General features: G+C 44.4%; 2 protein-coding genes across 5 annotated transcripts; both read left to right on the top strand.

Annotated features, from left to right (window-relative positions):
• Positions 1-1,134: 1,134 nt before the first annotated feature.
• On the top strand, positions 1,135-17,229 carry LOC129826672 (F-box only protein 21-like). 4 transcript variants are annotated; one of them, XM_055887646.1, is made up of 13 exons: positions 1,135-1,392; positions 5,966-6,101; positions 6,602-6,696; positions 7,179-7,300; positions 8,303-8,449; positions 10,392-10,528; positions 11,985-12,121; positions 12,432-12,611; positions 12,758-12,772; positions 12,868-13,000; positions 14,525-14,715; positions 15,114-15,271; positions 15,581-17,229. In XM_055887646.1, the coding sequence occupies exons 1-13, from the start codon at positions 1,169-1,171 to the stop codon at positions 15,937-15,939; spliced, it is 2,034 nt and encodes a 677-aa protein (XP_055743621.1). In that variant the 5' UTR covers positions 1,135-1,168; the 3' UTR covers positions 15,940-17,229. The 4 variants fall into 4 exon arrangements, with proteins under 4 accessions (XP_055743621.1, XP_055743617.1, XP_055743618.1 ...); XM_055887642.1 differs by having other exon boundaries at positions 6,587-6,696; XM_055887647.1 differs by having other exon boundaries at positions 1,199-1,392; positions 5,944-6,101; positions 6,587-6,696.
• Positions 17,230-17,611: 382 nt separating this feature from the next.
• On the top strand, positions 17,612-24,932 carry LOC129826665 (uncharacterized). The gene is made up of 2 exons (XM_055887636.1): positions 17,612-17,788; positions 18,018-24,932. The coding sequence occupies exon 2, from the start codon at positions 18,843-18,845 to the stop codon at positions 24,903-24,905; it is 6,063 nt and encodes a 2,020-aa protein (XP_055743611.1). The 5' UTR covers positions 17,612-17,788; positions 18,018-18,842; the 3' UTR covers positions 24,906-24,932.
• Positions 24,933-25,835: the final 903 nt, after the last annotated feature.

Below are 25,835 nucleotides of genomic sequence, written 5' to 3'. Positions count from 1 at the left end.
TTGCCTCTTATCCTCCCCTTATGCCATAGTTTGTACATCTCAATTGTCATTAGAAACCACATTTGTTTAAGCAAGTCAGCCATATCAGCTATATATATATTTTTTATGCAGTAAATGAGGCTGAATGAACAATTTCGCTGCCAGACAAGGCTCTGCTGATAGCCAGGTGTAGCAGTGGTAAGGTGTTTGGACTGCTGTTGGGACAGCTTTATGTAGGCCGTTTGTGGGCACCGTTTGTCACGGTTATAGTGGTTGATGTGTTGTATTGTATTGTGTAGTGGCTTTGGTGGCATGCATCCTACTTTCTCTTTTTTTGCCCCACCAAGATGTGCATGCTAAAATCACCACTGTAGACCGGTAACTCTTTATCCACGATATAGCAGGGGGTGTAAAGCCATAACACATACGTTTTTCCAGCAGCAGACTATGATCAATTTCACTGTCATAAGTGCGGTGCTTGTTGAATGTCCTTCTCTATAAGCGTGCTGAAAGTCTGTTGTCAATTTGTTTATTGTAAAATAGCATTGTATCTGGTCAAACACCATTTTTTCCAAAAGTTTACTAAGGGTTGGTAAAAGGCTGATTGGTCGGCTATTTGAGCCAGTAAAGGGGGCTTTGCTATTCTTAGGAAGCGGAATGACTCTTGCATCCCTTCAGGTCTGAGGGCGCACACTTTCTAGTTGGCTTATACTTAAGATATGGCAAATAGGAGTGCCAATATTGTCCGCTATAAACCTCAGTAATTTTCCATCTAAGTTGTCAGACCCCGGTGGCTTTTCATTGTTGATAGACAACAATCCTTTTTGCACCTCTTCCGCACTTACTTTACGGAATTCAAATTGACAATGCTTGTCTTTCATAATTTGGTCAGATATACTTTGTGTGTGTACAATTGAATTTACATTTGTTGACTTCCTAACATATAAACCATCGCATGTTGATATATCACTACTGTATGCAGCATACACTTGTCTTGTTGTTATTAACAACAGTGAATTGATTCCATAAAACACATTTATTTAAAAAATAATAATAATAAATCTTCGAAATGTGCCCCTCCGGACGGTTTGTTGACCCTATTGACAGTTTTGGGTGATCTAGAAGTTCGGCCCCTTGCGCCAGAAAGGGGCGGGCTTGTGGATTGAGGTAATCGGAGTAAACAGTAAAGATGGCGACGTCTGGAGCAGGAGAGAGGGGCTCCAGCCTGAACGGGATCGTTTCCGAGATAGAAAAGAAACAATTTACAGACCTACCAGCCGAATTACTTGAGTACATCTTATGCTTTCCTGTCCTCAAACATGTCGACATTTGCAACGTTTCCTGTAGCTGCAAGCGGCTACACGACGTTTGCCACGGCAGGGGGAAGGTCTGGGGACACCAGTACAAACTCAGGTGAACTGACATTATTATCTTGCCAACTAGAGATTTGACTATCTAACGCTAATTGGCATCTAAATCGCAGTTGCCTCTCTAAAATAGTATATCTATTTCAGTACAGTCAGGACAGATCCGTTATAGCGAGCAAGCAAGGGAGCTGATTAACGGCCGTTGATTTTCTGCTGATGCACCAAATTTGACATCACACAAAGCAGTAGGTACTATAGCCAGTTTAGCTAGGCAGCTGTACTACTAAAATGTCTCAGTCAAAATTAACAATTTCACAATTATTGTCTTGTACCGTATCGTGCCGCTGAGGACAGATATTGAAATTGTGTGACCTTGAATGGTGGGAAATACAGTGATTGGACTGCAGGTCTTGTGTAACGTTAGTTGTTGCAAAAATCAGTTGGCTTGACATGGCACTTGGCTGATTGTTTTTCTCTGAGCCCCATGCAGTAACGTAGTGGTTCAGAATCGATTGGTATTCTTTGAAGGCCACGAACTATCAGCAAGCTACTTATCATTTGCAATATTACGTAGTGCCTTTTGAGGTCAGTTTCGATTATTATTATTTTTAAACATGAAATGCATTATGAAACTTAGACTTTACAATGTTTTTCGAGCTTTTTAATGGAAATTCCACAGCCTAAACAGAAAATATCCCTCTCTGATCAGGTCCACATTGGGTAGACATCAATAGGAACATAGGAAATTACTATGTAATATTTCAGTTGTGTATATTACTTAGTTTTTATTTGATTACTTTCTTATTTTTCATTCCTTAACTCACCATCTCATCTCTGCTCAGGCAGTAGCAGTCAGCCAGGACATCTAAGATTGTCATCCCCATACTTTACTGTCTTTAGTCATCCTATTTATACTGAACAAAATTATAAATGCAACATGCAAGGAAGTTGTAAGTGATGTCTTTAGTAGTAAGTTTGAAAATAAAGGAGAGCCGCACACTCTAGGAGCTCAGATGCAAAAATGTAATATCCAACGTTTCGACAGCCAAGCTGTCTTAATTTTGCATCTGAGCTCCTAGAGTGTGCAGCTCTCTTTTATTTTCAAGTTTTCTACTCCGCTAGCCAGCACCTCACCTAAATAGGTGTGCGTTTCTTTTTCTTCTAGATTGTTTAGTAGTAAGCTACCATGGTTGTCATTCTGACTTAGCCTAGCTATACTGATCAAAAATGTAAACGCAACATGCAACAATTTCAAAGATTTTACTGAGTTACAGTTCATCTAAGGAAATCACTCAATTTAAATAAATAAATTAGGCACTAATCTATGAATTTTACATAACTGAGCAGGGGTGTGACCCTGGGTGGCCCTGGGAGGGCATATGTAACAGTATAACTTTAGTACGTCCCCTCGCCCCGACCTCGGGCGCGAACCAGGGACCCTCTGCACACATCAACAACTGACACCCACGAAGCGTCGTTACCCATCGCTCCACAAAAGCTGCGGCCCTTGCAGAGCAAGGGGCAACACTACTTCTAGGTTTCAGAGCAAGTGAAGTAACTGATTGAAACGCTAGTAGCGCGTACCCGCTAACTAGCTAGCCATTTCACATCCGTTACACATAGGCTCACCCACTTGGGAGCCAGGCCCAGCCAATCAGAATGATTGTTCCCCCCACAAAAGGGCTTTATTACAGACAATACTCCTTAGTTTCATCAGCTGTCCAGGTGGCTGGTCTCAGACGATCCTGCAGGTGAAGAAGCAGGATGTGGAGGTCCTGGGCTGGCGTGGTTACACGTGAAGTTAGTTGGACTTATAGCCAACTTCTATAAAACGATGTTGGAAGGGGCTTATGATAAATTAACATTAAATTCTCTGGCAACAGCTCTGGTGGACGCTCTGGCAGTCGGCATGCCAATTGCACGCTCCCTCAACTTGAGTCATCTTTGGCGTTGTGTGACACAACTGCACATTTTAGAGTGGCTGTTTATGGTCCCCAGAACAAGGTGGACTTGTGTAATGATCATGCTGTTTAACCTCTGTGGGACGCTAGCGTACCAACTGGCCAACATCCAGTGAAAATGCAGAGCGCCAAATTCAATTAAATTACTATAAAATTTAACTTTCATGAAATCACACATTCTATATACCAAATTAAAGCTAAACTTGTTGTGAATCCAGCCAACATGGCAGATTTCAAAAAAGCTTTACGGCGAAAGCAAGCGATGCTATTATCTGAGGATAGCAACTAAGCAAACAAACACAGACCATCATATTTCAACCCTCCAGGTGCGACACAAAACGCAGAAATAAAGATATAATTCATGCCTTATGTAACAGTATAACTTTACGTTGTCCCCTCACCCCGACACGGGCGCGAACCAGGGACCCTCTGCACACATCAACAACGGTCGCCCACGAAGCATCGTTACCCATCGCTCCACAAAGGCCACGGCTCTTGCAGAGCAAGGGGCAACACTACTTCTAGGTTTCAGAGCAAGTGACGTAACTGATTGAAACGCTAGTAGCGCGTACCCGCTAACTAGCTAGCCATTTTACATCAGTTACACTCACCCCCCTTTCAACCTCCTCCTTTTCCGCAGCAACCAGTGATCCGGGTCAACAGCATCAATGTAACAGTATAACTTTAAACCGTCCCTTCGCCCCGACACAGGCGCGAACCAGGGACCTTCTGCACACATCAACAACGGTCGCCCACGAAGCATCGTTACCCATCGCTCCACAAAGGCCGCGGCTCTTGCAGAGCAAGGGGCAACACTACTTCTAGGTTTCAGAGCAAGTGACGTAACTGATTGAAACGCTAGTAGCGCGTACCCGCTAACGAGCTAGCCATTTCACATCCGTTACACTTACCTTTGACGAGCTTCTTCTGCTGGCACTCCAATATGTCCCATAAACATCACAAATGGTTATTTTGTTCAATTAATTCCATCGATATATATCCAAATGTCCATTTATTTGGCGCGTTTGATCTAGAAAAACACCGGTTCCAACTCGCACAACATGACTACAAAGTTACCTGTAAGCTTTGTCCAAACATTTCAAACTACTTTTGTAATACAACCTTAGGTATTTCTTAACGTAAATAATCGATAAAATTGAAGACGGGATATACTGTGTTCAATACCTGAGGAAAACAAAGTGTAGCTAGCTTTCAGGTCACGCGCCTCTAACAAAGAATACACTTCCCTCTACCCTCATTCTGAACAGTGTTACTTCTTCATTTCTCAAAGGAAAAACCTCAACCAATTTCTTAAGACTGTTGACATCCAGTGGAAGCGATAGGGACTGCAAGAAGGTCCTTTAGAAATCTGTATTCCCAATGAAAAACCATTGAAAAGAGAGTGACCTCAAAAACAAAAAAATATGACTGGTTTGTCCTCTGGGTTTCGCCTGCCAAATAAGTTCTGTTATAGTCAAAGACATGATTGAAACTGTTTTAGAAACTTCAGAGTGTTTTCTATCCAAATCTACTAATAATATGCATATCTTAGGTTCTGGGCATGAGTAGCAGGCAGTTTAATTTGGGCACGCTTTTCATCCAAAATTCCGAAAGCTGCCCCCTATCCTAGAGAAGTTAATCAGCTTATTGATATGCCACACCTGTCAGGTGGATGGATTATCTTGGCAAAGGAAAAATGCTCACTAACAGGGATGTAAACAAATTTCTGCACAAAATGTGAGAGAAATAAACTTTTTGTTCATATGGAAAATGTCTGGGATCTTTTCTTTCAGCTCATGGAACATGGGACCAACACTTTACATGTTGCTTTTTTATATTTTTGTTCAGTATAGCTAGGCTGCCAAAATGTGCTGCAGAGCTGTCTGACAATCATTTTACTAGTTCTTCAAAGTAAGGCATACTTTCACATTGTCTCTGGCCCTCTTGTCGTTGTTGTGTACGTTCCTCGCTCAGGTGGTCTGTGTGTATCTAACGTAATGTAGCAGATGTACAGGTGTATTCGTCCAGAGATCTGTATCTAATGACGAGATGCTCATGTCTCCGCCCTAACAATGGGAGTCGTTGTCCCAAAGGTGGGAAGGCAGGTGACAAACATAGGTCCAAAATAAACCCATAGAAACACATTGGGCTTGTTTTGGAAAGATTTTGGCTAGAGTAAAACCTTTCGTTTCACCTCTTCCTCTCTGATCTGTCTGAACCGCAAAAAGACTGCTGCAAGTAATTATGATCATTGTTGTTAATTACTATGTTTCTGAGCTGAACTAGGTTGAATATTTGCTTAATGAAAACTACAACTCCCTTAATCCCTGCATACCACATGGTTCTTGATTTGGTTTCTTTTGTGTATGATTTGATTTCTCTCTATAGAAATGGCGCGTTAGGCTTCAAAAAACAGAATTGAAATAATTGAACCGACGTTGGTCAATTAGTTGTTTAATAACCCAAAAAATGTAATGTTGGTTAATCGTTCAGCACTAAATTGAAGCCTAATGTAGATTGCAGACATTGGATGCTTTTTGGATTGTTTTATTGTGAGTGATCATGTGTCAGACTGTCACACACCTCAAGTCAATACTTTACATGGCTAACTGTCTGCCTTAACTTTCTGACTGCAGTCCCTTTTCCTACACTCCCCAGATGGCCAAGATTGCAGAAGCATTACCGCCAGAATGAGTGTTGTGATTGGCTGAAAGAATACAGAACGCGGCACACTGTTGGTCTACAAATACGACGAACAGTTGTATCCATCTCCCAGAGATTCTTCACGGAAGTTGTAAGTGATGTCTTTAGTAAGCTGCCATCGTTATTGTCATTCTGATTCAACCTAGCTATACTGAACAAAAATATAAATGCAACAATTTCAAATGTTTTACTGATTTACAGTTCATATAAGGAAATCCGTACATTTTAAATATTCATTAGGCCCTAATCTATGGATTTCTCATGACTGGGCAGGCCTAGAATTGCATTTTATATATTTTTTTCAGTGTACTTCGTGGAGACGGAAAGAGGTGTTACTAACAATGTAAAAAATTTGCATGAAAGATACTGTATTTATTGGCCATCCTAACCCCACCACATCATGCTCAATGTGACTGGGCTGGCCTGATGGTGTATATGTGCATCGTGTGTGTGTGTTGAGCACATGCAAGTGTGTGTTACGTGCGCTGCGTGCACGTGCGTGTAGTGGTGTCCGTATTTGAGTGTGTGTGAGCTGGGCTGGCCTATTTAGCACTAACCCAGAGATCTGTAACGCAGCCTTGCGTTGGCCAGGTGCTGGGGGACAGCTTTGCTGAGATCGAGTCCCTCGGCGCCCCAGAGCACTTCTGTGAAGACGAGCTGCTCTCCATACTCAACTCAGACAGGAGGTAAGAATCATGTCCACACTCCAGTCCAGCACGAACAACTATCTTTGGCCATTAATTCTGTGTTCTGTGTTAATCCTCCCTGGAGCGTTAACAGTGGACAATGAAAATCTGTTTTTCTCCCTCCTCTCTTGCCTTCTTTCTCATCACTCTCCCCAATCTATCTTTCTTTCTCATTTTCACCTCCCTTGCTCTCTCCCTCTTTTGCGCTCTCTCCCTCTTTTGCGCTCTCTCCCTCTTTTGCGCTCTCTCCCTCTTTTGCCCTCTCTCCCTCTTTTGCCCTCTCTCCCTCTTTTGCTCTCGTCCCTCTTTTGCCCTCTCTCCCTCTTTTGCCCTCTCTCCCTCTTTTGCCCTCTCTCCCTCTTTTGCCCTCTTTCCTTCTTTTGCTCTCTCTCCCTCTTTTGCTCTCTCTTTCTTGTGCCTTCTCTCTGTCCCTCGCTCACTCTTTCTCCTGTCTCTCTTCACACTCTCTCTGCCTCCCATAGGAAAAGCCTGACACTGAAGTACTATGCAAAGAAAATCCTTTATTTCCTGCGCCAGAAGAACATCCTGAGGAGTTTAAAGATGTTTCTGGAGCAGCCTGCAGAGCAGCAGTCAGCCCTAGAGGGTGAGTCATGGATGTGGAATGGGCCTAGCCATACGCTACACTGCACTTAGGTTGATAATACACTTTCAAGACTTGCAGTGTAAACAAAGCAGTGGTGGAAGAAGTACCTAATTGTCATACTTGAGTAAAAATAAAAATACGTTAATAGAAAATGACTCGTAAAAGTCTTAAAGTATTTTGTTTTAAATATACTTAAGTATCAAAAGTAAATGTAATTGATAAAATGTACTTAAGTATCAAAGTAAAAGTATAAATCATTTCAAATTCCTTATATTAAGTAATCCACATTGCACCATTTTTTATATATATTTTTTTTATTTACGCCCTGCCAGGGGCACACTCCAACACAATTTACAAACGAAGCATGTGTGTTTAGTGAGTCATCAGATCAGAGACAGTAGGGATGACCAGGGATGTTCTCTTGATAAGTGCGTGAATTGAACCATTTTCCTGTCCTGCAAAGCATTCAAAATGTAACGAGTACTTTGGGGTGTCAGGGGAAATGTTTGGCGTAAAAAGTGCATTATTTTCTAATGTAGTGAAGTAAAAGTCGTCCAAAAATAAAAAAATAGTAATGTAAAGTACAGATACCAAAAATAAAGAGTTAAGTTGAAATACTTTCAAGTACTACTTAAGTACTTTACACCACTCAAACAAAGTAACGCTGAATAATATGGACATAATAACATACATGTGGAGTGGGCTTACCTATACACTGCACTGCACAATACACTCTTATCCTAGTGACTAGTGGTAACAAACTCAGAGAAACAGCTTGGTAAGCATCGTCTTCTTGTGAATAATGTTGGGAATCTTGGGCATAATGTTGGAAATAATGAGGTGTTTAGGGAAAAAAACAATGTCTGATTCCCTCTGCATTGTGGTTTTTGAAAATAACATAAATAGAGTGAAAGTGTTCAGGTCATAAGAAAAAATGTGGTGTATAACCAACTTTTAACTATGTATTTTTACAGTCTCCTATTGTCTCCTCTCCTGTTGTAGGAGCTCTGCTGGTAGACCAGTATTGTAACCCCCTGGCAGATGTGTCATTGGACGGTATATCCTCCCAGCTGGAGGAGATCACTGACAAGATCAAGAAGATGCTGCGGATAAAGAACCCCTCTCATCCAAGCCTGAGGGTCACACAAGGTTGGTCTGGACTGAGGAGTTGGAGAGAAACACATGTTCTCTCAGTGTCTCTTAAGAATGTATACAAAGAGCTGATACCAAGGCAAAAAAAAGTAGTCTTGATGTGGATTTGAAGCAGAATAATTAGTCTGTCGTTTTGAGTCCATGCACATTCATATTGACATACGATCCTTTTTTGTTCTGAAAATGTCAAACTTGATTTTAGAGTTAACTCGCCCTTTAAAATATCTAACCAGGCACAGTTGAAGTCGGAAGTTTACATACACCTTAGCCAAATATATTTAAACTCAGTTTTTCACAATTCCTGACATTTAATCCAAGTAAAAATTCCCTGTTTTAGGTCAGTTAGGATCACTAGTTTATTTTAAGAATGTGAAATGTCAGAATAATGGTAGCGAGAATTATTTTATTTCAGCTTTTATTTCTTTCATCACATTCCCACTGTTTACATACCCTCAATTAGTATTTGGCAGCATTGCCTTTAAATTGTTTAACTTGGGTCAAATTTTTCGGGTAGCCTTCCACAAGCTTCCCACAATAAATTAGATGAATTTTGTCCCATTTCTCCTGACAGAGCTGGTGTAACTGAGTCAGGTTTGTATGCCTCCTTGCTCGCACACGCTTTTTAAGTTCTGCCCACAAATTTTCTATAGGATTGAGGTCAGGGCTTTGGGATGGCCACTCCAATACCTTGACTTTGTTGTCCTTAAACCATTTTGCCACAACTTTGGAAGTATGCTTGGAGTCATTGTTCATTTGAAAGACCTATTTGCGACCAAGCTTTAACTTCCTGACTGATGTCTTTAGATGTTGCTTCAATATATCCACATCATTTTCCTGCCTCATGATGCCATCTATTTTGTGAAGTGCACCAGTCCCTCCTGCAGCAAAGCACCCCCACAACATGATGCTGCCACCCCCATGCTTTACAGTTGGGATGATGTTCTTCGGCTTGCAAGCCTCCCCCTTTTTCCTCCAAACATAACGATGGTCATTATGGCCAAACAGTTACATTTTTGTTTCATCAAACCAGAGGACATTTCTCCAAAAAGTACGATCTTTGTCCCCATGTGCAGTTGCAAACCGTAGTCTGGCTTTTTTATGGCGGTTTTGGAGCAGTGGCTTATTTCTTGCTAGCGGCCTTTCAGATTATGTCGATATAGGACTTGTTTTACTGTGGATATAGATACTTTTGTACCTGTTTCCTCCAGCATCTTCACAAGGTCCTTTGCTGTTGGTCTGGGATTGATTTGCACTTTTTGCACACAAAGTACGTTAATCTCTAGGAGACAGAACGCGTCTCCTTCCTGAGCGGTATGATGGCTGCATGGTTCCATGGTGTTTATACTTGCGCACTATTGTTAGTACAGATGGGCGTGGTACCTTCAGGCGTTTGGAAATTGCTCCCAAGGATGAACCAGACTTGTGGAGGTCAACAATGTTTTTTCTGAGGTCTTGGCTAATTTTTTCTGATTTTAATATGATGTCAAGCAAGGAGCACTGCGTTTGAAGGTAGGCCTTGAAATACATCCACAGGTTGACTCAAATGATGTCAATTAGCCTATCAGAAGCTTCTAAAGCCATGACATAATTTTCTGGAATTTTCCAAGCTGTTTAAAGGCACAGTCAACTTAGTGTATGTAAACTTCTGACCCACTGGAATTGTGATACAGTGAATTATAAGTAAAATAATCTGTCTGTAAACATTTGTTGGAAAAATTACTTGTGTCATGCACCGACTTGCCAAATCTATAGTTTGTAAACAAGACATTTGTGGAGTGGTTGAAAAACGAGTTTTAATGACTACAACCTAAGTGTATGTAAACTTCCGACTTCAACTGTAGGTCTTGAGTGTAAATATAATTGTGTTTAATTCTCAGCCCTATTCTCCACTGGTGTACTTTACAACGTGGTCCTGTTTTCTGATTGTGTCTGGTTCTAGGCGATTGTTTTGCTGTAGACGACTTTGATCTCCAGAGACAGGTGGTCGTTACCCTCAATGCTGTTTTATACGAGCAGCTTCAGTACAAGGGCAACGAGTGTGACTACTACAACCCTCTCAACTCCTATATACACCAGGTATGAGCTCCTACAACCCGCTCAACTCCTATATACACCAGGTATGAGCTCCTACAACCCGCTCAACTCCTATATACACCAGGTATGAGCTCCTACAACCCGCTCAACTCCTATATACACCAGGTATGAGCTCCTACAACCCGCTCAACTCCTATATACACCAGGTATGAGCTCCTACAACCCGCTCAACTCCTATATACACCAGGTATGAGCTCCTACAACCCGCTCAACTCCTATATACACCAGGTATGAGCTCCTACAACCCGCTCAACTCCTATATACACCAGGTATGAGCTCCTACAACCCGCTCAACTCCTATATACACCAGCTATGAGCTCCTACAACCCTCTCAACTCCTATATACACCAGGTATGAGCTCCTACAACCCTCTCAACTCCTATATACACCAGGTATGAGCTACTACAACCTGCTCAACTCCTACATACACCAGGTATGAGCTCCTACAACCCTCTCAACTCCTATATACACCAGGTATGAGCTCCTACAACCCTCTCAACTCCTATATACACACCAGGTATGAGATCCTACAACCCCCTCAACTCCTACATACACCAGGTATGAGCTACTACAACCCTCTCAACTCCATACACCAGGTATGAGCTACTACAACCTGCTCATATACACCAGGTATGAGCTCCTACAACCCTCTCAACTCCTATATACACCAGGTATGAGCTACTACAACCCTCTCAACTCCATACACCAGGTATGAGCTACTACAACCTGCTCAACTCCTACATACACCAGGTATGAGCTACTACAACCCTCTCAACTCCTATATACACCAGGTATGAGCTCCTACAACCCTCTCAACTCCTATATACACCAGGTATGAGCTCCTACAACCCTCTCAACTCCTATATACACCAGGTATGAGCTCCTACAACCCTCTCAACTCCTATATACACCAGGTATGAGCTCCTACAACCCTCTAAACTCCTATATACACCAGGTATGAGCTACTACAACCTGCTCAACTCCTACATACACCAGGTATGAGCTCCTACAACCCTCTCAACTCCTATATACACCAGGTATGAGCTACTACAACCCTCTAAACTCCTACATACACCAGGTACGAGCTACTTCAACCCGCTCAACTCCTACATACATCAGGTACAGTAGCTCAGAGAGGTTATAGAGGACATGGATGATGATGTTTTCCTTGGCCAGTATTCACAAAGCGTGTCAGAGTTTTAGTTCTGATCTAGGATCAGTGTGTCTTTTCAATCATGATGAATAACAGTTTTTGGACAGGGGGACCTGATCCTAGATCAGCACTGTTAATCTGAGACTTTGTTAATATGGGCCCTGAACTTGATTATTAAAATAAAGTGAAAGTCTATATAGGACCTTTATAATGCTATATCAATCAACTAAGAAACATGACAGACATTATGTGGCTCTCATTCTCCCATGTCTCCTCCCTACGTAGGTGCTGCTCCGCCGGACAGGCATTCCCATCAGCCTCTCTGTCCTTTACATGACGCTGGCCAGGAAACTGGGGGTTCAACTGGAGCCTGTCAACTTCCCCAATCACTTCCTGCTTCGCTGGTGCCAGCAACAAAGAGTGTAAGGGGCCAAAGTGTGAGAGGAAGTGAATGGAAGGCAAATGCTTCTTTAGTGATCAAAGTCTATACGTTTTTCCATCCACTGGTATAGTTGTAGTGCATAGAGACAATCATAAAATTAATTGATCTTGATGGGATAGTTTAACGTTTAGTTTTGAACTAGTTCATGATTGGGTGAAATTCAGTATTGCGCTCCCAAAAATGCTGGTTTTCAATATACCCGATGTAGCATTGTCTGCATTGCACGCCAGAAATCGCGTCAAAGTAACATGTTTGTACTTGTACTGATAAAACCTCATGTCTCATTTCAGGAGTGGAGACATCTATGATTTTGCGTACATTGACGCCTTCGGTAAAGGCAAGCAGCTGACGGCTAAGGAGTGCGAGTACCTCATTGGTCATCAGGTGACTGCAGACTACTACAATGCCATCAGTACAACAGAAGTGCTGTTAAGGATGGTGGGAAATCTGCTGAACATCGGCAAACGAGGGTAAGACTTATGAACATAGGAATGTTTTTTTATGTGACTAATATTTAATTTATGCTTTTCTGACATCAGAAAATCTCCAACCGTACATCATGGAATTGAATCAATCCAAATGTTTCTTTTTTCCTGATTTTCTATGTTGTCCTCAGGATCTCATCCTTGAGGTAATGTTAGAGTTGGTCAAAAATAAATTCCTACACTCAACTGTCGCTGTTGTGGTATGAAACAACACTGTGTATCACTGTGCTATGTCATGCAGGGAGGGCAATGAAAAATCCTACCAGCTGCTGAGAGACTCTCTGGATCTCTACCTCACCATCAACCCAGACAACGTCCAATACCTTCTACTACAGGCCAGACTCTACTTCCACCTGGGCATCTGGCCTGAGAAGGTTAGCATGATATTTCAACACGGCATATCTACATTTACATCTTGGTCATTTAGCAGACGCTCTTATCCAGAGCGACTCCCCCGTGGGAGGAGAACCCACAACCCTGGCGTTGCAAGCACCATGCTCTACCAACTGAGCCCCACGAAACCCAAATACACTACATGGCCAAAAAGTAGGTGGACACACCTTCATATTAGTGGATTCGGCTATTTCATCCACACCCGTTGCTGACCGGTGTGTAAAATCGAGCACACCGCCATGCAATCTCCATAGACAAACAATGGCAGTAGAATGGCCTTCCTGAAGAGCTCGGTGACTTTCAACATGGCACCGTCATCAGATGCCACCTTTCCAACAAGTCAGTTTGTTACATTTCTGCCCTGCTAGAGCTGCCCTGGTCAACTGTAAGTGCTGTTATTGTGAAGTGGAAACGTCTAGGAGCAACAACGGCTAAGCCGCAAAGTTTTAGGCCACACAAGCTCATAGAACTGGACCGCCGAGTGCTGAAGCGCGTATGGTGTAAAAGTCGTCTGTCGTCGGTTGCAACTGCTCATCGGAAGCTTTATGAAATGGGTTTCCATGGCCGAGCAGCCGCACACAAGCCTAAGATCACCATGCACAATGCCAAGCATCGGCTTGAGTGGTGTAAAGCTCAACACCATTGGACTCTGCAGAAGTGGAAACGTGTTTTCTGGAGTGATGAATCACGCTTCACCATCTAGCAGTCCGACAGAGGAATCTAGGTTTGGCGGATGCCAAGAGAACGCTACCTGCCCAAATGCATAATGCCAACTGTAAAGTTTTTTGGAGAAGGAATAATGGTCTGGGGCTGTTTTTCATGCTTTGGGCCCCTTAATTCCAGTGAAAGGAAATCTTAACGCTACAGCATACAATCACATTCTAGATGATTCTGTGCTTCCCAGGAAAGCCCTTTCCTGTTTCAGCATGATAATGCCCCGTGCACAAAGCGAGGTCCATACGGAAATGTTCAGTGTGGGAAAACTTGGCTCAACCTCATCGAACACCTTGTTCCAACATCTAGTGGACAGCCTTCCCAGAAGAGGGGAGGCTGTTATAGTAGCAAAGGGAGGACCAACTCCCATTTTGGAATGAGATGTTTGACGAGCAGGCGTCCACATACTTTTGCCCATGTAGTGTACTTGTAATTGGACCAAATGGATTTACCCTGGCTTTGATACTGCAGATTTTGTTTTAAAAAAAATTGGTCTGCCTCTCCTTTTTAAAAGTTGTATTGTCACATACACCAGATAGGTCCAGTGAAATGTGTTGTTTTACACGGCGCCCCTGGAGCAAATAAGGGTTAAGTGCCTTGCTCAAGGGCACATAGGCAGATAATATTTTGCACCTCGTCCGGTCAGGTTTTCGAACCAGCAAACTTTTAGTTACTGGCTCAATGCTCTATCCGTTTACCTGCCTCTACCTGGTTACTACAGTCCAGAGCAGAGGACAAGCTTTCCCCAACTGATAATGACTGGTGTCTGACCCCTCTCCTGCCTCTTCCAGGTCCTCGACATCCTGCAGCACATCCAGGCGTTGGACCCGTCCCAACACGGGGCAGTGGGTTATCTGGTACAACACACCCTGGAACACATCCAGCACAAGAAACAGCCTGTAGAGCCAGAGGTGAAGAGACGCAGCGCCCCCGAACACCTAGAGCTGCAGTACAGTGTAGGCCTCATCATGAAACACAAGAGGTGAGTCTGAGCAGTCTGTCTGCCTGCCTGCCTGCCTGCTTCCCTGTCCGAGCAAACAGTCTGTCTGCCTGCCTGCCTGCCTGCTTCCCTGTACGAGCAAACAGTCCGTCTGCATGTCTGTCTGTTAATCCTTCCTGTCTATCAATCCCTCAATCTTTCCATCTGTTTGTCCTTCCATCCATCCCTGAATCAGCTGTTTGTCCTCCACCAGCTTCTATCTGGTAAAGCTGCCATCCTCTGCTGTTGATTAACACTGTCAATGTAAAACTACTGTACTCTGTTGAATGGCAGAATATCTATTTATGGAATAATACTTATTATAATCATTGTGATTTAACAACCTGTAGTGTGCCCTTTCCCCATGTGTGACACTGTGTGACTGTCCCCCTTCTCTCCAGGTCTGGCTATAACTGTGCTATCTATGGCTGGGACCCCAAGTGCACCATGAGCCAGGAGTGGATTACCACCATGAGGGTCCACCAGCTGTCCAGCGGGGCTAACCAACCCTTCTACAACGTCTTAGTGCAGGACGGCACCTGCCGATACGCTGCCCAGGGTACATCTATACCAGAGACATTATCTTTCAGTCACATGTACAGTATGTCATTCTCAATGTCAGGGCAGTGGTAGTTCGTTAAGGAGGCATTCTGAGAAGAAACATGACAAATGTAATACTTGAAATGCTTATTGAGGAGTTATACATGCTGGATGAGTAAGGTGCTGCTAAGGTCTAGGCCTATATACTTTCAAATGTACACAGAATATGCAGCTATCTTGTACAGTAACTTGCCTTGGCTCAGTTTGAGATTTCCTGTTAAATGATACTATACTTAGTATCTTTATGCCTCTTTCTCTTGTCTCCTAGAAAATCTAGAGCCCCATTCCGCCCCTCTGGAGATCGCTCACCCGGAGGTGGGACGCTACTTCTCAGAGTTCCATGACAGCCACTATGTTGCCAACGAGGAGCTGCAGACACGCTACCCAGAGGACATGGCAGAGACCCTGGGCACCGTACGGGACCTCTACCACAGACTGATGCCCAGCTCAGTGCAACAGGAAAGCCCCAACGGCCCAGAGGGACCTTCCCAAGAGAACCAGGGCAGCCAGGAGAACCAGGGCAGCCAGGAGAACCAGGGCAGCCAGGAGAACCAGGGCAGCCAGGAGAACCAGGGCAGCCAGGAGAACCAGGGCAGCCAGGAGAACCAGGACACCATGCCCACATAGCTAAGCCTTCACTACTCCTCGGCCCCATTCAAAACAACCCCTAGTTCCTACCACCTAGGCACAGGTACATCTGAAAGGATTGGATGTGTATAAACAATATGGCAGAATTACAACTAGCCTGTCATAGGGCAGATTGTAGCTACTACTAGCCTAACCTAACGTGGAAAGATGCCTGAGCGGAGTCCTCACTTCCGTTTTTCAGGGGAAATGGAAGTTAGGTTGAAAATACTGTATCCCTGAAAACCAGACATCCGCTTTCAGACAATGCCGCTAAGGGTGCTACTAGCCTATTGTGTGGCAGGTTGGCGCTATGACTAGCCTTTCATAGGACAGGGAGGCATTACTACTAGCCTATCATAGGGCAGGGTGGAGCTACTACTAGGGTCTAGGGGTTGTTTCTGGACAGGGCCCTCTGTTCCCCATCCAGTTCCATTACTTGACACAACATCCTGTCCCCAAAACCATCAGGGTCGTCGGTATTCACCGAGTCTGAGTAGGAAGTGCTGATCTACGATCAGGTCCTCCCCCTGTCCATATTATCTTATTCACTATGATCTTAAGGGCAAAACTGGTCCTAGATCAGCGCTCTTACTCTGAGCTTATTTTGAATACTGATCCATGAATGCTTCAGTACCAGGATCATGTGCTGTACCACCGCCTGCCAACCAACACCAGTCAAAGCCAAAGCCCCTTTTCTCTCTCTAACTTCATGAAGACTTACTGAGATCGAAACACTTACTCTCGCTCTCTCCACCTCAATATACTTTCTCCAACATCTGTCAAGAAGAGGTCTTCCCAGACTTGACTCCCTAGTCCCTCTACCTCTTCCCACTTCCACATGAAACAATATAAAAATGTACTTTACAGTATGAAACAATATGGAAATGAACCTTGCAGTATGAAAATGAGACTTGCAGTATGAAACAATATGAAAAATTAACTTTACAGTATTAAACCATATGAAAATGAACGTTACAGTATGAAAATGAGTGTTACAGTATGAAAAGGTATGAAAATGAGCGTTACGGTATGAAAATGAGCGTTACGGTATCTCCTCACACATGAGTTGAATACATTCAGTTGTACAACTGACAAGGTGTCCCTCTTTTCTTGTCACATTACATTATAATAATGATTCATGCACTTATGAAAGGATGACTTTCACATTTCTAGAACGTGTTATTAAAAAATTCTGTATATTTACAAGTGAAACATTGCAGGACTACAATGACTTGAAACAGGAATGGGTTGTGAGACTTAATAAATATAAATAAAATGTTTCAATCTTTATTTTGGTCTTGACTGTGTTATTACATAAGCCTACTGCAGTTTTTTTTCTGTTATTTCTTCTAGAATGTACTCCGACTTGAAATTATAGTAGGTATATGTTTTTTAAAGATAAGGGTCTGTAACGTTATACTCAATGACAATGCCTTTTTTACTACACGCAAAGATTACATTTGAAATGAAAGTCTCATTCTGCCATTAATGACTATGATTGTTCATCCATCACATTTACCAGTAATTAATTCAAGGACAGAGTCGATTCATTCTGAATTGTCTAATGTAAAAAAAAATATATTCCTCCACAATGGTTTCCTGTTTTAGGACCTTGGGGAAGTCAGCACAGCGTCTCTCCCAATGGACCATAATAAAGAGTATGTAACTAATGTAACAGGGTTGGTTATGTTTCCACTTGCCTCTAAAGAAATGTGTATTTGATGTTCAAGCATTCTTATTGGTTAGTTCAATTCTGATGACAATAAGGGGTGTTGTGATTGGCCCCACTTGCAGATAGGGGGAGATCGCGAACGTCAGGTCTTCCCAGTATGAAAATGTGATGCAAGGGGTAGGTCACGTTCTGAATACTGTTTTCTATTTTCTATTTTACAATGTGTACAAGTTTGCTGTACGTTACTGATTTTATACATGTGTGGGTATATGGTACCTGTTAGGGATTGAGGGGCTTTCTGGGATGTGCTTTGGCATATGATTGCTGTAAATAATTGTGTTAGCTAGCATACACCGATGTCATGGTCACATAAGCCACGGCTAACACAGTTGTCTTCATGCTACAGATTTTGTCATCGACAGCCATCAACACTGTTAAGCCCTGCACAACTAACGTGCTGTTTCCCATTTAACAACAGGTATTTATACATGTTATATTTTGTATTGTATTTTTGTATTTTGGTCTTCCCAGTATGAAAATGTGATGCAAGGGATTTTGTCATCGACAGCCATCAACACTGTTAAGCCCTGCACAACTAACGTGCTGTTTCCCATTTAACAACAGCAGAAATAAATGATGCTCAACTGGGACCACTGGCCGAAGTTATTTATTATTATAAAACACAACGCATGGAGAGTACACTATACATCTGTTACACTGGTGCCGTGACTCGTCTTCTTGTCTTCGCCGGACGTCACGTGGAGGGATCGGAGACCTGGCTTCAAGAAGTACTGTGGTTGCTGATACACGCCTAAGGCCTAGGTTTTGCATTCTGCGCAAGTGGAGTTCTCAGGAAGCTCCTGGTAGCATGAGTGAGTGGGGAATATAATATACTGTTTATTAGTTGTATGTGTTGATGTTATGATTATTTAGTGATGTAATTGGGCTGTTACGCTAGTGACCTTCGTAAGCCAATTAACGTGAGGGTGATGCCATTTTCTACCACACGGTGGCGACAACTATTAAGGCGTTTCTTGTAACTTTTCTGTGTTGATTCTTGGTCTTGTTAGACAACTACTACTGAACTTTTATTTTGAGTGCATTATGTTCAAGCTGATTTTATAGAAGTGTTAATATTGATTGTGATAATTTTCATATTTTTTGGGGGGGACTTAATATTTACAACAACAAAACAAAACAAATTATTATTATTTTTTAATTTATTTTAAAAATGGAAAGTTTTGGGAGAGGTAGGGGAGTTTTCATGTTTAACCCTTCACTGCCAGTGGGTAGGGGGGCAGCTATTTCTCCAGTTACTTCCACACCTCTGGCCAGGCCAACTACGCAGGCAAGTGTGCACCTTCCACATGATTTAGAGCTACCTCAACTCAGTGCATTCGAGCCAGTTTCACCTAATCCTAGGAAGGAGGATGTGTCTATGGATTTCCTGGCGGACATTGTTAAGCAGATAGGTTACTCCATAGGTGAAAATATTGCCTCTTGTTTGGAATCAAAGGCTATGGGAGATGGGGTGGGACAGAAGGTTGATTATGTTGGTGGTACCAAGGTTGGGGCCAGCTCTAGTCTAAATGTAGTGGTGGAAAATGATGTCAGGGAACCAGTGTGTTTCAGGGGGGATGGTTCAGAGGAATGCACAGTGCATGAGTGGGAGGAGACCATGTTAGTGTACATGCAGAAGAAGGGCTATGGTGGGCAGGAGAGGTCAGATGAAGTTTTGGGTAAGCTGAAAGGGCGGGCACGTGACGTGGTAAGAGTAAGCCTACGCAGTAACCCAGTTGACTTAAGCCAGGGCCCTAGACCGGTTTTTGACATTCTGAAGCATCACTTTAGCGACACAATCAACTCTGACATGCCCCTAGCTGATGTTTATTCTACGTTGCCAATGGAAGGTGAGACTCCGTTTGATTACTGGATCAGACTGAACAGAGCCATAGAGGTGGCAGAGGACTGTTTGAAGAGGCAGAACAAGGAGCTAGACAATCCATCACGTGTTCTGACTGTCATGTTCATCAAGCACTGTCCGAACCCAGAGCTGTCATTGATATTCATGTGCAAACCATTGCATGAGTGGACGGCTGCGGAGGTCCATGACAGGCTGGAGGAGTACCAGAGGAAGTGTAAGGCTCCAAGTCCCTTGCGGCTGGCCCCACTGGTCACCACACTGACGCAGGAAGTAAGTAGGCCAGTGTCGGCTGTTGCAAACTGTCCGGACCCCTTGCAGCAGCCCACAAATAACTCATCCGAGGCATTGGATCGTGTGATGGGCATGCTTGAACGGGTCTTGGAGCAGAGGCCTCAGCAACCTGTAGGCGGCTATAATAACCGTTTCCAGAGGAGGCCCAGAAGGGAGAACCCGCCTTTGCAATGCAAAGTGTGTGGGGATGCGAACCACAGCACAATGGATCATTGTTATTCTAACCACCTATGCTTCCTCTGTTATGCAGCTGGGCACACACGTCGGGAATGTAATTCCCGTCGCTCCATCAAACAGCAACACGACACAGCGACAGGAAAACTGGCTGGCCCGCACTGGGTGGGGGGAAGTGCTGGGCCTTGTGAGGTGCCCCAATTCGATAGTGTTGTAGATTTAGAGTCAATATATTCAAGTGTTTGTGATGAAGTCAAGTCGAACGAAAAAGTCATTATGCAAAATACACAGAGAGTGCTCCACAACGATGAACTCTTCTATACTAGTGTGTTACTGGGGGATGTTATAGAGGTGAGCGCTATGATTGACAGCGGTTCTATGGCATGCACATTGAGCTCTACAGTGGTGCCACGCCTTGAGAAAGCAGGTGTGCTCAAGAGTGGCTCCCTCAGTCCGACTGAAGTGGTGTTGGTTGGCTGCGGGGGGTTGAAGACCAAGCCTGTAGGTGTGTGTGAATTGAATCTGTCTGTGTATGGCAGCAGTGTCTCTGTCCCTGTTCTAGTAGTGGATGGCCAACGTGATGAGCTCATCCTAGGCAGCAACGTGATAAAACACCTCATCAGGGAGCTGAAGACGACCGGTGACTTCTGGGAGAAGATGTCATCATCTGAACACAATGGAGATGACAAACTGTTCCGTCTGCTGGCTAATGTAGAGAGATGGACAGGGACAGAAGTGCCAGAAAGAGTGGGCACGGTAAGGCTGAAGCGGGCGGTCACATTGGAGCCCATGCAGGAACATTTAGTCTGGGGCCGGTTGTGTACGCCTCAAAATGTATCTGCGGGCAGTGCTGTCGTTATTGAGCCTACGAGGGCACGCTCAAGACCAAAAAACATTCTAGTGGGGAGAACTGTAGCGACATTGTGGAGCGATGGCTGGGTCCCTGTCAAAGTTATCAATCCCTCACCAAAGCCAGTAACAGTGAGACGCAATGCCAAGATAGCGGATGTTTTTCCTTGCATGGCATTAGAGGACTTTGACACTGACTACATAGATGGGCCCACTGTCGAACCGGTCCCCCTGGTGCAGCAGGTACACAAAATGGATGACAATCAAGACTTTGACAATGGTAGTGGAGATAGCTTGACCGTTGACAGTGCTGTAAAACCGCACAGAGTGACAAGTGAGGTGTTGCATGAGTTAGGGCTAAGTGACATTGACATTGAGTCCACTCAGTTGTCGCAACAGTGTAAGGCCCGGCTAGTTCAGCTAATAGCCCGCTACGAGTGTATCTTCTCCCGGAACAAACTAGACTGCGGGAAGGCTACTGGATATGTCCATCGCATCAGACTCAGTGACACTAAGCCTTTCAGGCTACCTTACCGTAGGCTCTCCCCTAACCATTATGACAAGCTCAGGCAGGCCTTGGATGAAATGGAAGAGCGAGAGATAATCAGGAAATCCAGCAGTGAGTATGCCTCCCCGCTCGTGCTGGTCTGGAAGAAGTCTGGCGATCTGAGACTGTGTACAGACTTCCGATGGCTCAATGCTCGCACCGTAAAGGATGCTCACCCTCTACCTCACCAAGCTGATGCTCTGGCGGCCCTGGGTGGCAATGCCTTCTTCTCTACAATGGATTTGACCTCAGGCTACTACAATGTGGAGGTGCATGAAGACGACAAGAAGTTTACAGCCTTCACTTCTCCTTTTGGGTTATATGAATATAACCGTCTTCCACAAGGACTGTGCAATAGCCCAGCTACATTCATGAGGATGATGTTGAGCATTTTTGGGGATCAAAATTTTTCTAGCCTTCTATGCTACCTGGACGATGTGCTGGTTTTTGCCCCGACTGAAGAACTTGGATTGCAACGCTTGGAGTCCGTTTTTGAGCGTCTGAAGGCCCATAATCTGAAATTGGCTCCAAAGAAATGCCATTTCATGAAGAGGTCAGTGCGGTTCTTGGGGCATGTCATCAGTGAAGGAGGTGTGGCCACAGACCCGGAAAAAGTGAAGGCTATTGCAGGGATGACAGAGAAGGATCTCATGGAGGATAACACGGACGTGCCCTCCCAGGGGAAGATTCGGTCCTTTCTCGGAATGATAGTCTATTACCAGCAGTTCATTGAGGGGTGCTCCACCATCGCTAAGCCGCTGCATGGGCTGACAACTGGGACGAAGGCACCACGCCATGGGAAAGGAAAGAGGAAAAGAAGAATAAATAGGAAACTCACAGCAGCAGACTGGACTGGTGAGTGCAAACAGGCCTTTAGTCAGTTGAAACAAGCTCTCCTCGATCAGGTCATGCTAGCCCACCCTGATTTTAGTAGACCTTTCTTGCTGTCTGTAGACGCATCTAGTAATGGATTAGGTGCTGTCCTATCCCAAGTGCCAGAGGATGGGTCTGCAGCCAGGCCCGTAGCATTCGCTAGCAAATCTCTTACTTATGCACAGTCAAAGTATCCTGCCCATAGGTTAGAGTTTTTTGCTTTACGCTGGGCAGTCTGTGAGAAGTTTAGTCATTGGCTAAGGGGCAAGCCTTTTACTGTATGGACAGACAACAACCCATTAACATACATCCTGTCCAAGCCCAAATTGGACGCCTGTGAACAGAGATGGGTTGCTAAACTCGCCCCATTCGAGTTTGACATAAAGTACATCCCCGGTCCCAAAAATGTCATTGCTGATGCACTCAGTAGACAGCCATTTGTGCAGCCGAGCGCTCTCCACCGCATCACAAGGGTTCCATACAAGGCCTTGCTGGAAGAAGCTGCGGGAGTACATGCTGAGAAGGTGCAAGATGTGTTCCGCTGGTCGAACCACCCATTCGACCTCGAAAGCTGCTCACCGTCAATTGAGGCAGAGGCCTGTGAAATTGTCATGGACTGCCAAACTACCTCCTACCCTTCTCCTGGTTCTCTGTCAAAGGAAGCGGTGTCAGCAATCCTGAGGTCGCAAGAGGAGGCTGGTCTACAGAACTGTGCGCTGCTACTGCCTCAGCTCACTCAGTCATTGGTGCCATCTGAGATGTCAGATGTGAGAGTGCTGTCCCGTGACGACCTGATATCAAAGCAGCGCCAGGATGATGCACTCGCCAGAGTTGTCTTCTACGTGGACAGGGGCCGTAGACCTTCTAGGAGGGAACGTGGCCATGAACCAATCGAGGCTCTGCGGATTCTGAAGACCTGGGAGAAGCTCACTCTGAAAATGGGTGTACTATATCGCGTTACCAAAAGTTTGCTGTCAAAGAGGAAGACGTACCAGTATGTAGTACCCACCTCAATGAGGGCGACAGTTTTGAAGGGTGTCCACGATGAAGCTGGTCATCAGGGGCAACAGCGGACGTTGTACTTGACGAGACAGAGGTTCTTCTGGCATGGTCTGGAGTCGGATGTGAGAGAGTATGTCAAGACCTGCAAGAGGTGTGTGTTCAGTAAGGCCCCCGAGCCAGAGGCCAGAGCTCCACTGGAGAACATCATCACAACTGAGCCCCTCGAGTTGGTGTGTGTGGACTTCTGGTCTGCTGAAGACTCCAACAACAAGTCCTTGGATGTTCTGGTTGTCACTGATCATTTTACTAAGATGGCCCATGCCTTCTTGTGTCCGAACCAATCAGCTAAAGCAGTGGCCCTTCAGCTGTGGAACAACATCTTCTGTGTGTATGGTTTTCCTCGTCGTATCCATTCCGACCAAGGGGCCAACTTTGAAAGTAAATTGATTGCTGAGTTGTTGAGTGCTGCAGGAGTCCAGAAGTCGCACACAACTCCCTACCATCCGATGGGGAACGGGGGAGTCGAAAGGTTCAATAGAACGCTGGGAAACATGATCAGGGCTTTACCTACGAGAGCGAAGCACAGGTGGCCCCAGAAGCTGAAGTCGTTGACCTTCGCCTACAACTGTACAGTCCATGAAACCACGGGCCACGCCCCTTTCCAGTTGATGTTTGGGAGAACCCCACGTCTGCCTGTCGACATGATGTTTGGTACGGTGCTACAAGACTCAAATGTTGTAGACTATGATGAGTACGTCAAGTCCCTGACGAGAGACCTGAGGGAGGCCATGGAGACTGTACAGTTGTCGGCAACCAAACAGCTGAAGAGGCATGCGGGCCTCTACAACAGGAAGATCAGAGGAGCTCCAGTGGAGGTCGGTGATCGGGTGCTGCTGGCGAATAAGGGTGAACGTGGAAAGAGGAAGCTGGCGGATCGCTGGGAGAACAACCTCTATATTGTTACGGAGAAGAATAGTGACATCCACATCTTCAAGATACAGAACATGTCGACTGGCCAGGAGAAAACGGTACACCGTAATCTGATAATGCCTGTAAACTTCTTGCCTCTCCCTGACACTGCCTTAGAGACATCTAATACGGGAGACCGTGAGGATCCGAGTGAGGAGATGGAGGACTCATCCATGAATGATATACCAGAAATGGACGTTGGTGAGAGGACTAGTGTGTGGGTATCAGAACAGACCTCGGAGGAAACACAGTCGGAGCCCTCTGAAAAAGAGACCCCAGATGTGCTGGAAGATGGGCCACTGGCGAGGGACCCTCAGAACTCACCACATTCTGAGGGTGCCACTGGTGGCACAAGCATGTCAGAGCTAACCTTTGGTGAAGAAATGTCCGAACCCTCTGAGGAAGAAAGACATTCTGAAGATGCCACTGGTGGCACAAGTTCCAGCAACAGTCACAGAACCCTTGACCTTGACTACCCATCGACTGTGGACAGTGACCCACCAATGGTGGTTGTAGTTGAACAGGTTAAACGTAATGATAACTCTGTTAGGACTGTCAGGTCAGGGGCTGGTCGAGTTAGGAAACGCCCAGTGAGACTCATTGAGACTATGCAGACACAGAGGGTTTTTCATACAGAATTCATTAGAGTACCTGTGTGGGTGTAGGATTAGAATCCAAGTCTGTAGCCACAATTTTTTTTTTTTTACTTTTAACGTTCAAGAGACCCTATAGAGGTAATGGGTCAGGGGTCATGTAGGCCAAGGTTTTTCTGTCTGAGGTTCTTGTTGTCACTGAGTGTACTGAACATGTAACAGGCATGTTTTCCTACGGGGTCTTTGAATTCCCCTAATTCTCTTTAGAGAATAGTCTTTGCACTGGAATATTTGGTGACATATGTATTGCAAGGTATTGCATACCTCATTTAGTTTCTTTGTAGTATGCAAGTGTAATTCAGCAGGGGAGAATGTAACAGGGTTGGTTATGTTTCCACTTGCCTCTAAAGAAATGTGTATTTGATGTTCAAGCATTCTTATTGGTTAGTTCAATTCTGATGACAATAAGGGGTGTTGTGATTGGCCCCACTTGCAGATAGGGGGAGATCGCGAACGTCAGGTCTTCCCAGTATGAAAATGTGATGCAAGGGGTAGGTCACGTTCTGAATACTGTTTTCTATTTTCTATTTTACAATGTGTACAAGTTTGCTGTACGTTACTGATTTTATACATGTGTGGGTATATGGTACCTGTTAGGGATTGAGGGGCTTTCTGGGATGTGCTTTGGCATATGATTGCTGTAAATAATTGTGTTAGCTAGCATACACCGATGTCATGGTCACATAAGCCACGGCTAACACAGTTGTCTTCATGCTACAGATTTTGTCATCGACAGCCATCAACACTGTTAAGCCCTGCACAACTAACGTGCTGTTTCCCATTTAACAACAGGTATTTATACATGTTATATTTTGTATTGTATTTTTGTATTTTGGTCTTCCCAGTATGAAAATGTGATGCAAGGGATTTTGTCATCGACAGCCATCAACACTGTTAAGCCCTGCACAACTAACGTGCTGTTTCCCATTTAACAACAGCAGA

The sequence above is a fragment of the Salvelinus fontinalis genome, chromosome 28 (genome assembly GCF_029448725.1).
Source record: "Salvelinus fontinalis isolate EN_2023a chromosome 28, ASM2944872v1, whole genome shotgun sequence".
Taxonomy (NCBI): domain Eukaryota; kingdom Metazoa; phylum Chordata; class Actinopteri; order Salmoniformes; family Salmonidae; genus Salvelinus; species Salvelinus fontinalis.
Note: the sequence above shows the minus strand (reverse complement) of the source record. Positions and strands in the feature narration are given on the sequence as shown.